General features: G+C 40.7%; 1 protein-coding gene across 2 annotated transcripts; it reads left to right on the top strand.

The window, feature by feature from the left end:
- Positions 1-5,020: 5,020 nt before the first annotated feature.
- Positions 5,021-12,382, top strand: c7a (complement component 7a). Of its 2 annotated transcripts, none has more exons than XM_061038766.1 (18): positions 5,021-5,157; positions 5,340-5,401; positions 5,522-5,600; positions 5,838-5,979; positions 6,070-6,214; positions 6,323-6,461; positions 8,058-8,201; positions 8,320-8,563; positions 8,748-8,864; positions 8,970-9,133; positions 9,268-9,496; positions 9,825-9,996; positions 10,124-10,211; positions 10,499-10,631; positions 10,716-10,904; positions 11,552-11,651; positions 11,737-11,921; positions 12,011-12,382. In XM_061038766.1, exons 1-18 carry the CDS (start codon positions 5,152-5,154, stop codon positions 12,193-12,195), a joined length of 2,523 nt encoding a protein of 840 aa, XP_060894749.1. In that variant the 5' UTR covers positions 5,021-5,151; the 3' UTR covers positions 12,196-12,382. The 2 variants fall into 2 exon arrangements, with proteins under 2 accessions (XP_060894749.1, XP_060894750.1); XM_061038767.1 differs by having other exon boundaries at positions 9,268-9,487.
- Positions 12,383-13,236: the final 854 nt, after the last annotated feature.

The raw sequence follows: 13,236 nt of genomic DNA on the forward strand, positions 1-13,236 counted from the left end.
TTAAGTGTCTCGCCCAAGGATGTTGCTGCAGGAGCTGGGGATGAAACCCCGAACTTTCAGGTTGAGAGACTGTAGACTCTACCAACTGAGCCGCAGTCGCTCCTAAAACAAGCCTTACAAAATCAACTATATAATAAAACATATTTTTTGATCCGATCTTCAAAAGGTAACACTCTAAATTGCAGCACTAAAGTTAACTTCAGGCTTTTTTTCCCGTATCATTTGAGAGGAGGATCATGATCCAGTTTCCAGAGTAATGAGGATGGAGGTGAGTGGGCAGCCGCATTCAGGGTCACTTTCTAAAAGTCCCTGTTTTGTAACTCAGCATCTGCTATCCTGCAGCCAGGTGTTGCTCATGAGGATGGCACAGAGATGTGTGTGTGTGTGTGTTTTGTGTCAATCTTAATGTAGTAATAATGTGTCATTCATTGATTTAATTTGATCTTCTGTCTAGTGATTTATGCCACGCGTGCATATACAGTAGTTGTTCGGTTTAAAAAAAAAAATAAATGCTTAAAAAAAAAAAAAAAAAGCTCTCATAAAGAGTGTCTATATGACTGCACATATTCACTGTCACAGAAAATATCATGTCATAAACATGAATAGATACTTCCCTTGCGGCTGCTAAAAGGAGCAGCTGTGTTGTGTTGGTAACCACAGGCCATCTGACCGGATAGACGTTCGGGTGCTTTGACTGCTTTGTCTGAACATCACAGTAATACAGCTGAGGGGAAAGCAAAAGAGAAAGCAGTAATTTATGTCCTTGGATTCACTTGAACCAGTCATTTACTGGAGAAGTGAGAAAATGCAAATGCACAGTGTTATTATTGTGTTGTTATTCATGTGTGAGTGTATGTGTTAGTCCGTCTATCTCTCTCTCTCTCTCTGTCACGATCACGCAGGCGGACACACAGTGAAGGAGGAGGAGGAGGAGGAGGAGGAAGAGGTGTAGGAGGAAGAGATGGATGATGGAATTCAGACAGCTTAAAGAGGGGCAGCAACTAAATGCACCGTTTCAGAAAAAAAAAAAAAAATGGTGTGTGAGGAGGAGGAGGAGGAAGAGTCATTTCACCAGAAACTCATGATGGTGCATGACACAGGGTGGCAATTTTGCTGCCAATGAAATCTATGGTACAACAAGCTCAATTTTAATCTTCAGAGAGAGAGAGAGACATAAAAGCAACATTAAATCATACTCTATTATAAATTAAACAAGTGAGGCCAGGATTCACAATTACTCATTAAAAAGCAGTAAAGATTAAAGAAGAGAGGGGGAGGGGTGTAAGGGTTATGATTGGGGGTGGGGGGTGGGGTGGGGTAGTTCAGACGGTCGTGGGAGGTAGCACATTTGGTCTGGTAGGGTAGCTCATTTTGATAGGTATGGCTTATTCTAAAAAAAAGTAGGGTAACCCATTCTGACAGGTAGTGTAGCTGAAACTGTCACAGTTGTTCAATCTGTCAGGCAGGGTTATTGATCAGTTCAGGTACGGTGGATAACTTTGACTGGCAGGGCGGTTCATTCTGTCAGCTAAGATAGCTCAACCTGTCAGGAAGGGTAGCGCGATACAACTCATTTTGTGCCGGTATGGTAGCTAATTTTTAACCATGGAGTAGCTCTTTATCTGATAGAGACAGTTGCTCATTCAGTCCTTCAGGGAAGCTCTTTCTGAAATGTAAGGTAGCTCAAACCTCATTAGATTAATTTGCTACTGGCTTGTTTCTATCTTCTATCTCTTTTGCTCTCGTCTCTTTTATCTCTCTCTGCCACCTGTGATGCCGCCTCGATCATAGCATTAAACACGCTGTGCAGTGAGACCTGAGTGTCATGGAATAGTCCATGTAGGAGTGCAGGAACAGGGGGGGAGGGGTGGGCACCTGAGACATTATTTATAGGGATATTATCCATTCTTCTGATAAGAAATGTTTGCGTATGGGTTTTAAGAAAAACATCATAACTTGCCACAAAGTTTAAAAAATAAAAATCATTCTTAAACATTGGGTTTTTTTTGGGGGGGCCTCTGGAGTTTGGATGCCCGAGGCAATTGCCTATGGCTAATGGTTAACTTAACGCCACTCTGCTCCCGCTTCTCTTAACTCATTACTCTTCATGTGACAGTGATGGAATAAACATTGTAAGCGTGGATGAGCCGCTGTACGTTAATTTTTAATGTTAGGATGTTTGATAGCTTTGTTTTACTGAGTCTTAGCTACTGACAGTGCGTTTGTTCCGAGTAAGATTTCTTCAGACAATGTTTTCTTGTTGCAGTTAACAAGCGAATGCTAGCAAATGTAGCATGCTAATGTAACTTAGGGCTACAATTTAAGTTATTTATTGAGGCAGGGAATCTTTGGGTGTATCCCGATTTCAATTCTGGGGGTCACGATTTGATTCAGAATCTGGATTCATTTGTCGTTTTAAGTTCAAGCTAATTGCTAAGTTAAAACGAAAAAGGGTCAGTATTTACTAAAAAACAAAAGGGGGTCAGAGCTGCCATAACAAGCTGCCGCCCACGCGGCGCCAGAAACTGTCTACTGGTTTTAACCACTAAACTCTTGAGTGTCACACTTAAAAACAAACTCTATGAATATGGTTTGCACTTTAATCTGGGGGGAAGTAAACACACAGTCTGCATATTCATCGACTTCATCTTTCTCCGTCGGAGCCTGACGAACTTGTGTCTCCGGCGGACCAAAATCTGGGGCAGATGGTGATCAAAGATGACCTCTGAACATCCTGAGACCAACAGAAGCAGCACTAATGGAGGGCACGGTCTGGTGGCTTATTGTTGAGCCAACTGTTATTCTAGCCTGCAGTGCCGGGACTCTGCTGCTTACTGATGTACAGTAGCTGAGTCATTTAACATTGGCTGCTCATTTGAAATCGTGATCTCAGTCTATCATGCTTTTAAGTATGCATGACTTGTCTTTTGAAGTGACTCTTTGCTCCAAATAAAAGCATTTCTTTTAGTTTTGTGATAATTAAAAAGCTACCAAGACACCTTCTTGTATGTGAAACATATTGCCCAAAATTAAATAAATCATCAACGCCAAAAAGCACACTGCTGTGAGAAAGCTCTTATTCTGATTGGCTTTTCATAGATGAAAGTCGAGACGAATTCTGCTTTGCCTGAAAAATTCTCTTGAATAAAATGCTCCCCTTGGGGACCTTCACTTATTTCAGAGAATTGGAGCTGAGATTGTAGGCACACAGTTTTTGTTTGTTTGTTAGAAAGATTGTGTTTTCTAAATTCCTCTGAACCTCATTACTGCTGCACGAACTGAAACCTTTTATCTTTTTTTGCAAGTCTTTTGAAATTGAGCCCCAAATGATTTGACATCTGTAACTTGGAGACAGGAATAAATTGTCTTCTGTGTATTGTTTTTACACCGATAAATCACTTTATACTAAAACACATTTCATATTTCACATTCACAACTCAAACATAAACATTTAAAGAAAAAGGTTGAAGTGAGTACTGCACTGTGCAAAAAAAAATGTAGAGGAAGCAGGTGCTCTTCAAGGATAGGGGACGGAGGTCAAAGAGCTAATAAATCAATGACTGTCATATCCTGATGAAGAATAAGTCAAAATGCAGAGGCACTGCTTGTGGGCAACCTACAGGCAACCTATAGGCAACCTCCCTAGGTGGGCCCCATCTGACAACACTCACTCTTGTTGCCCTGATGGGCGTTTCATGCATTGTCGCTGTGATAACCAAAGTTTGTCAATGAAAGTCAACAAAGAAAGATGAAGAGGAATAATTCATCTTCAGGAGAGAAAAAAGAAACAGAGAGAGTAATCGACGGGACCTTGGCAGACATGATGGTGATGAACGCTGGTTGGAGGGGCCCCCAATAGGGCCCCACCAGACTCTAGAATCGCCGAAACGTGTAGACACATCACTGTTTAATAAAGGTTTTTTACACTGCTTCAGAGTGCCTAAGGCTTTCAGTTTAGACTGCCTTTTCTTCATAATGAACTTTTTAATCAGGACAGTGATTTATTTATTAGCTATTAACATTTAAGATTCCTTTCTAAGCTGCCCGTTTGTGAAGGATTTGCACATTATGGCCACATGTTGGGTATGACAGCAGATGGAATAAAATATCATTGTCCACAATTAGATGGAGATGTTGAATCTGCACATATGAGACACACAAAGAATCTTCAGAAGAAATGTCTCCCTGCAGTAACACCGTTCTTCATCGTCCCACGTGTCCATCTCTCACCATGTGTAAAATCTTAATAAACCAATGTTTAAATTATCATTACGTTTGAACACAGCTTACCAGGAAACCTCGTTGCAGGTTTGCTCACAACGTTTCCTCAGCCTTAAAGAGGAAACAGTTCTCAAATCTCTGTTGCCCTCCAGTGTTGGACGGACTAAATCACATCACTATACTCAGGTTTACAACAGGTCAGCTTTCAGTCTCTTTCTCTGCAGTTTATTTAAATGTGTGAAATCCGCAAATCTCTCCTTGAACAAGAAAAAACTAATTGGCAGAGTTTTGTTATGTTAAGAGAAATTATACAAAACTTTCTGTGCCGAACTCATGTATTGCACAAGAGAAGCATTTGGCAAGATGAAGCTTCTTTTTTGGCAAATGTCATTATTTATCTGAGGTATGTGAGGTTTGGCATATTAATGCTTGGCGGTTCCAAATGACCATTGTGCAACATGTCAGGCCGTCTCTGCTTAATGAAATTTAGCTATCAACAATCTGATCATTAACAAATGTGCTTTACCATATTTGACATGTAATATATCTTCCCATGATAAAAGCCCCCCTTTTTTTAAAATCCTGGTGTCATGCAGTATAGCTTTTTTGATTTCTAGCACACCATAAGGGGATATCATGAAATGTGTGCTGTGTCTTTTGGCTGTAGTAAATGGGACTGTTCAGAGTGTTAAAACAGACACAGATTGTCCTCTTGGGAAGTGGGAAATGTTTGCTTTCGGTTTCAGAATGACCCCCTGGAAGAGCTTGGCGCAAGTCAAAATATTTTCCTGTCCTCGGTCCAAAGCATTGACAAGACTTCCATGGAATGACCCCTGAAGACTGAGATTACAGAAAAAGAACAACTTGTAGTATAAATAAGAAGCCTCTGAGACCCTTCAGGACTATGCAGTGTGCTGCTCTGCAATCACCATGAAGGTAAGTAGATTTTACTCTCAATACATCAACTTTATACAGAAAGAGAAATCTGAGTATTTAAAGTTTCTTGTGAAACCTCTTCTCCCCTATATATTCTCCTCTCTGTTTCCTTTATTCCTTTTGTATTTGATCACTCTTCTTTTTGATTCTCCTCTCCTGTACTGTTCTCTCAACTTCTCCAGCATATTACACGACTCTGTTTGGCAGTAGTGCCATGGCTGCTGCTCGTGATCACTCACAAAGGGTAAATCTGTGTTTCTTCACTGTTTCATCCTTAAAAGCAGACCACCGTATGAAAGGAAACAAATGCAGTGATTATTTGGTGGAATTTATTGAACTATTTGATTTACATTTCATGTCAAAGGATTTGTGTACAGAGGGTCGATTGCCAGTGGGGGCCTTTTGGTGATTGGTCAGAGTGTGATGGCTGCACCAAATTACAGGTCATTAGAATTAATTGGTTATTGTCTCTGCTAATGTAATGCTGATGGGCACATCATTAAGTGTAAAAACAAGGAAATGTTTTAATAGATATTTTAATAAATGTGTCTCTGTTTGCATCTGCTCAGGATTCTGTCTGGTTGATTTTTTTTTTTTTTTACAAAGACATTTTTAAAGTTTTATCAGCTTGTCTGTGCTCTTCTTTTAAAATGCATTCGTCACGTTGTGGTTGGTTACAGACCAGAAGCCGAGCCATGGCTGTTTTTGCTCACTTTGGTGGGAATCCCTGCGATGGAGACCGGTCTGAGACCAGGTCATGTGAAACCACAAAAGGCTGCCCCCTTGAGGATGGATGTGGAGACAGGTTTCGCTGTGGATCAGGTGAGTAATGAAACTCAGATATCTAACTCACCTGATCTCCACAAATTAAATTACAATCACTGATTGTCTGTCTGTCTCTTTGACTTTTAGGGAAGTGTGTGAGTCCGTCTTTGTTGTGTAACGGAGATCAGGACTGTGAGGGAGATGGCCTTGACGAACGTGTCTGTGACATTCAAAAGTTCATTGTATGTTCACGATCAGCTCTACCACCCAACATTGACCTCCTAGGACTTGGGTAAGTGAAATATCTTGAAAAGTATAAAGATATGTTCGTGCAAAACCAGTATAAGAACACAAAGACGAAGCGCTTTTTCTTACAAATGGGCACTTTATTGTTCTGTAGGTATGATGTGGTGACAGCGAAAAGGAAGGCCAGTGTAATCAACACCAACAGCTTTGGGGGTCTGTGTAGTAACATCTACAGTGGGGTCCACAACTCTATCTACAGACTGCCTCTCAGTACTATCAAATACTCCTTTGTGGTAGGTGTGGTAACACCTGATGTACAAGAAAATGATTATTCTATTCAGTTAATACTGCAAACATACACTGATGATGATGTTTTATTATATTCATAAACCATAGACCGCATAAAAGAAGTGGATAAAGCCCCTTGTTTCATAAGTTAAGCTCCAGTACTTTAACCTGCATTCTCTCTAATAACCAGCAGGAGGCAACTCCAACGGTTTGCAAAAACCTGACAACTGTAAGAAGTCAGATGAGACAACAATAATCCTTATTTATACATGTTCATTTTATTTCAGTAATCAAGATTCAAGTCTTCTTCAGAACAGGTTTTGATGTTAATTCAATATATAATGGTCAAGCAGCAACCTCCCATGTTGAATAAAGAAGCCGATTTGGAAGTGTTGAAACACTGCAGTTCCTTGAGTTTCCATTTGAGGCTGGCTGCAAAAGCCCTGGAAGTCCCATTAACAAATATTAAAATGCCTATTCTTTTTTTTTTTTACAAGTTATGTTTGGGCCTTTTATTAGATAGGACAGCTGAAGAGAGACAGGAAATGTTGGGAGGAGAGAGTGGGGGGGATGACCTGCAATGAAAAGGGCCGGGGGTTCTTATTTTCCTAAAATGTCCATTCTTATAGCTGAAATAAACATGTTTACAGCCTGGTTTAAAAAACAGTTATTAGTCATTTCTTTATTGGTACACATTGTACAGGGGTTGACATTTTTTTATAATTACTCATGAGTATTAATTATTCTATGGAAAAGAGTTCTGCATAATAAAGGGCTTGGCTGATCTGACTGACAGGGGGCGCATTGTAGCTGTTTGTCAGGAGGCTAAAGTCCTGCTTCAGCTCCCCCTCTTGTTATAAGAATGACTGAAAGTTATTTTGAGACAGCACATCCAATATGGCAGCTGCCATCAATGGGCTTCAAAACTCTGCATCAGAAACCAATGGGTGACATCACTGAGACTACCGCGTTTTATACAGTGTGTAATAATGCTTGATTTTACACTGAATATTATTGCACACACAACATTTGTTCTAGGGAAAGCTGTGGTTGTCAAGCCACTCCCACTGTAGAACTGTTAACCAGGATAACAATTTAACAATACTTATCCACCCTGTAGTCTAAATGTGGTCTTGTCTGATTGTTAAAAAATCTAAGATAGCAACTGAAAAAAAATTGTGTTCAAACAAGGTGTTTATGAAAAAAGTGACATGGAAGCATGGTAGCTACGTATAGGTTTTTTTTTTTTTTTTTTAAATGGTATTAACGCCAGTTCTGTTTATATTTACCATTACACAACAATGCCTTCAATATGAAAATGTTTTCTTCCTTGGACACCTTTTTGAATTCCATAATGGACACATTGACTTTAAGTTTTATATACCGTCCAGAATGTGGTTTTCACACATGCTCCATGGGACCAAAGACTGGTATCTACAACATATGATCCACCTTTGCACTTACTCCTTCTATCAAAAAGCATTCATGTTACTTCAGTTCTGCACCCTTTGTAATTTGGAGGTATATATAAGGTATTTATTTCTCACTTTTGTCAATCATCAGCATGGAATGTATTCATTTTTCAATATGTGCTGTTTCAGGTTAATGTTCAGAATGACTTCAGTGATGAGATGTACTCCAGTAAATGGCACTATGCAAAGGACATTGTGAACAGAGGAACCGTGTCGGGGACCACTAAAGGATATCACAACTATGACTTTCATCAAACAGAGGACAGGACTCAGGTGAAACCCGCGATGTTGTCTCTGTGTCTTGAAAAGCAAATCAAACAATGACAATCCATCCATATTTGAAAAAGGAAAATCAAACCATAAAAATGTACTTCTTCTTGTCTCCTTCCAGACCCGCAAGCTTTTGGTTTTAAAGAACGACATCGAGATAGCTCAGTTCCAAAGTAACTCTCCTCAGTACCTCATCATATCTGAGGAGTTTTGGAAGGAGCTGGCCAAACTCCCGTCAGTCTACGACTACGCCGCCTACAGGAAAGTTCTGGAGAGGTATGGAACACACTACCTGTCCGAGGGAAGCCTGGGAGGCTCCTTCAAAGTCATCGCCAGCCTTAATGAAGAAACTGAAAGACAGACCGGTGAGGATTTGAAAATAATCAGTCAGGTCACTTCATTACTCCCCTAAAACAATTGCTCTTTCACACATGCACTAAACTCCTGAAAATGTCAGAGATTTTCAGCGTGGGGTGTTTGTGTTGCTAACTGTCATTAACTTCTTAATATTTTTGTGTCTTTTCCTCTCAACTTTCCATTGTTTCTCAGTCAGAGAAAGCGAACAGTATAATGAATGTGAAAGGACCAAACGTTGGATTTTAATATTCCCCATCACGTCGGTGAAATGCAAGAGTGGTCAAAGTCAAAGCTCGTCTTCAACTTTCGGTACTTTTTTGGATGTTGACAAACATTTCAGAGCCGATCAGAAACACTTAAAATGTTTGAAGTTCTACCTTTCATTAACTATGAAATCTTTATTATTTTCTCAAGATGTTAGGACCAATGAAGTGAATAAAGTGGATGTGGAGGGTGGAGGCGTCGAACATATCGCAGCACTGAAGAGACTGAATCTGAACGATCCAAACAAGAACTGGGAAATGTACTCAAACTGGGCTGATTCTGTTCGATCGTTTCCAAAGGTCACCAAACAAAAGGTGCGGGACAGTAAAATAGGATCGTTAACTCTAAATGGATTAGCTAAATTTGCATGCCAGTGTCTCATCTTATCAAATAATACAGCCTTCCATACCTCTTGTATTCGCTCTCTTTTTAACTCGTGTTTCTGCAGCTGCGTTATCTGTCAGAGCTGGTGAAGGAGGTTCAGTGTGCAGGTGCGAAGAAGCTTTACCTTCGCAGGGCCATAGAGCAGTACCTCGCTGAGAGCGACCCCTGCCACTGCCGGCCCTGCAGCAACAATGGCCTGGCTGTTATGGACGGAGATGAATGCAAATGCATCTGTAAGCCTGGGACATCGGGACCGGCCTGTGAGCAGGGAACAGAGGCAGAGGGTCAGCAGGGTGGGTGTCACACTTCAGAACAGTTCTTCACTACATCCATCATTTTTGTTTTGCATAATGGTGGTTTGATTGTATGCATAACTCTTTGACTTCATATAATCAAGATGGATAAGTTGTAAAATAAAAATCAGCCACACGGGTTGCCTTCACGATTTCCAGGCTTCATACTAAGCTAAGCTATCCTACTGCTGGCTACAAGAGAATATAATACAGAATGATTCATGTCATGTTTTTTTTTTTTTTCTCTTTTTGCTTATAGGGTAAATATATAACCAAGTAAGTCAGTCTTTATTGAATAATATTGTTCTCTGTTTCTCTGCTCATGAAGGAGTCATCCACGGCAGTTGGGCGTGCTGGTCCACCTGGTCATCGTGCTCTGGTGGTCGAAGATCAAGAAGTCGCTCATGCGCTAACCCCCTTCCTCAGAACGGGGGTCAACACTGCATTGGAGAGTCCACTGAGTCATCTGACTGTGAAGACCAAGAGCTGCAATACTTAAGGTCAGAGCAAGTTTCAGATTAACACTTCTTACGTCAATTCTTTACATTTCAACATGATCCATTTTCACACCACTTCAGGTCGATATGCAGTAATAAAAACGTCCTATTTTCAACTATTTTTCTGCAGAACAATGGAGCCTCAGTGCTTTGATCACACTCTCCCAGCGAGTCAGAGATGTGGAACCCCGCCAGCTCTAGTTAATGGCTACATCCTGGTAAAGATGGAGAATAACTTGAAGCACATTGTGGAGAAATAATTGCAAACATTTTATATTTTACAAAAACACTTAATGCAACTCCTCCAGCATTGTTTCTGGACTTCCCAGAAGGCCACAGTTACTCCTTGCATGATTTGACTCTTTAAGGCTCAATGCCATTAGGTCATATTTATTGTTAAAATTTCAGTCTCCTAATTTCTGAGTTTTTCAAAGAGAGTTCCTTGTATAAATAGGTCAGAATTAAAAACTGGATCGTAATCTTTTTTTACACATATTCTCTCCAGGATCCTAAAGACACCTACCTCGTGGGTAGTCGAGTCAGTTACACCTGCGCTAGTGGTTTCTATCTTATTAGTGGAAGCGACCCAGAATGCACTGCTGATCTAACCTGGTCTCACAGACCTGGAATATGCACACGTAAGTACATAACAGAATAATCATTTTACAATCACAGTAAGTAACAATTATTCTTTGTTAGAGTCTAACTTTTTTTCCTTCCAGACTCAAGATGCACGCTCGAGTCCCTCGCTGATGATGTCATCGCCGAGCCTTTACAACAGAACTATTATTTAGGGGAAGAGGTCATTTTTTCATGCCCTGCAGGGAAACAGCTGATAGGAGTGACAAGGGCTACATGTGACTCCAGTGACAATTTTTCACCTGACCCAGCAAACAGCAAATGCATTCCAGGTAAATTTAACCAAAAGCTCCTCTGAGGAACCTTTATAATAATGTCACTTTTGATGAGTGTCTTATTTCTCTGTGCATGTGTAAGTAGTGTTTTATGACAAAGTATCACGTCCGCCTTTGTTTCAAACGTCTAAAGTGTAACTCTGTGAATCTTTGGTATGGCTGGTGTATACAGTTTTATTATAAACTAAATTTAAAACAATCATAATTTTGTGAATTAGGGACAAATCAGTCATGAATTCAATGTATGGATGAGTGAAGTGCAAACAAAACCAAACCAGCTGGTGGAGGAATGGTACCTTGCATGTTTCAAGTGAGAAGGAAAAATCCAAGAGGCCCAAAAAAACAGTCAATAATGTTTTTGGAAGAACTGGCAACTATCGCCAGCCCATCTGTAAAATCTTACGGGGAACAATGAACAATGGTGTCCTCCAGAACAGAGAGCGAGATTGGCTGAAAATTTGACAGGACAGAAGGGTTTGGAGGGGGGAAAGGATGGATCTGGAACAATTAGTAACTCGATAGTCACCTAGTGCCATTTTCAAAGGATGGCATGTCCTGTAAATGATTGTCATACTCTTTATCATTGCATGCATGGATTTAATTAAGTCTGCAATTTCAAAGAATGATTTCTATGTATCCCACAGTCGTTATGGCACAACAAGTCGTCACTCCCTTTGTGCAATGTAAACCATGGGAGAAGTCCACCAGAGGACAATGTGTTTGCAAAATGCCATATGAGTGCAGGTATGATCCTTTTACGAATAAACAAAATGTCACTGTGACTTTTTTGCAAATTCAACTGATTAGGTTAATGTGTTTGTATCACCAGTTCATCTTTGGAGATGTGTGCCACTTCTCAAGTGACGGGAAAATCTATCCTCCTGAATGTGTGCAAAATACACGCACTGCAGTGTATGGGGAAGAATCACACAATAGCAGAGAACAGCGCCTGCAAGTGGCCTGAACGAAACACAACAGGCTGCGCCAAATGTCGCATGTGGGAGACCTGTGACGGTAGGGACACACAAGGTCAGAAACAATCAATAACACTGCGTTGAAATTTTCAGCCGGTGGTCTCATTTGTCTGTACACTCTCCTTGCAGATCAAACCGACGAGTGCCGCTGTAAAGACTCTGCAGATTGTTCGAGCCCAGGATTAAATGTGTGTGTCCGTGTTGGGGAGGATGAAGCTGCAGCGGCTCAGACCATGAGTGAGTGTGAAGCGGGGCTGCAGAGATGCAAAGGAGAGACGGTGTCCGTTGTCAGTATCCTGCCATGTGGTGCCTGAGGATGGAGTGAGGGCGTTACCTCATGACCTTCTATCTCTAATTATTCCACTTCATCACTTTCCTCTTGTTTCTATTCACTTTCTACTTAAACCGCTTCAACTCATTGTAAAACTATACTGTTGTATGTCTATAACCATGAAGATAAACTGAATAAAAGGAATAAATAACTTCTTCAGCAATGTTGAATTCCTTTTCATTATAGTACTTTTAATGACAGGCTGTCTTGTTAAATGGCAGAAAAGTCTAAATATGTTGCTTTCTAAGAATCTAAATCCATTTGAGTTGAAAAAAAAAAGTTTCCCTAAACTTCTCTCGAGAAAATGTTCTTGACAGATATAGTTTGCTTCCAAAGATGCACCGTGCTTTCTAGACCAGACGGCGCTCAGCCTGCCAAGCAAACCCCTGCTGACAGTCTATTCCTGCTGCTGGCTTGCCGGCTTCACACCTTGTGAGTGCATGTGTATGTGTGTGTGTCTGACTGGCCTATGAAAGTGTGTGAAAACACCAGCTTCTTACTGTCTCCTCACACCATGAAGGTTATTGTGCGGCCCTCAGTTACACCAAAAGCTGGTGGATGAGAGGAAGGTTGCCAGGACAGCACAGGAGACACACGTTTACACTCAGGAAGGGTTGATACACACTTAATGACATACAGACAGAAGTTCATCTCTTGTTTCAAATAATCAGGCATGTACAGGCAGGCTTTCATTCCCCGGGAGCTTTAGACCTTATTCCATCTAAGTAGTGATGTAGTCAGGACCACAGTAACCGAGATCAAGACCAAGGCCATAAATATCAATGACGAATCATCATCTTGTGTGCAGCAGGGGTGTCACTTACTTAAACCGTAACCGGGGGGATGAAAATCGAATTATGAATGAATTGAAACGATGAGTTCTTTTAGAAAGGGGCGTTTTCCTTCGAATCAAAGTGATGACATGGAAAAATAGCTCATCAATGTTGGTCTTAAAATCTGGAATCTGGAGTCTGCCCAGTCTGAGACTGAGATGTAAAAATGCTTTTCCAAGATGAAACCAAGA

Source organism: Labrus mixtus, chromosome 5, assembly GCF_963584025.1.
Source record: "Labrus mixtus chromosome 5, fLabMix1.1, whole genome shotgun sequence".
NCBI lineage: Eukaryota > Metazoa > Chordata > Actinopteri > Labriformes > Labridae > Labrus > Labrus mixtus.

What these genes read in the sequence shown, in the direction of transcription:
- c7a (XM_061038766.1), top strand. An exon ending in CAAGAGCTGCAATACTTAAG is followed by an intron (nt 9,997 to 10,123) that starts GTCAGAGCAAGT and finishes ATTTTTCTGCAG; the next exon opens with AACAATGGAGCCTCAGTGCT. An exon ending in CATGTGGGAGACCTGTGACG is followed by an intron (nt 11,922 to 12,010) that starts GTAGGGACACAC and finishes CTCTCCTTGCAG; the next exon opens with ATCAAACCGACGAGTGCCGC.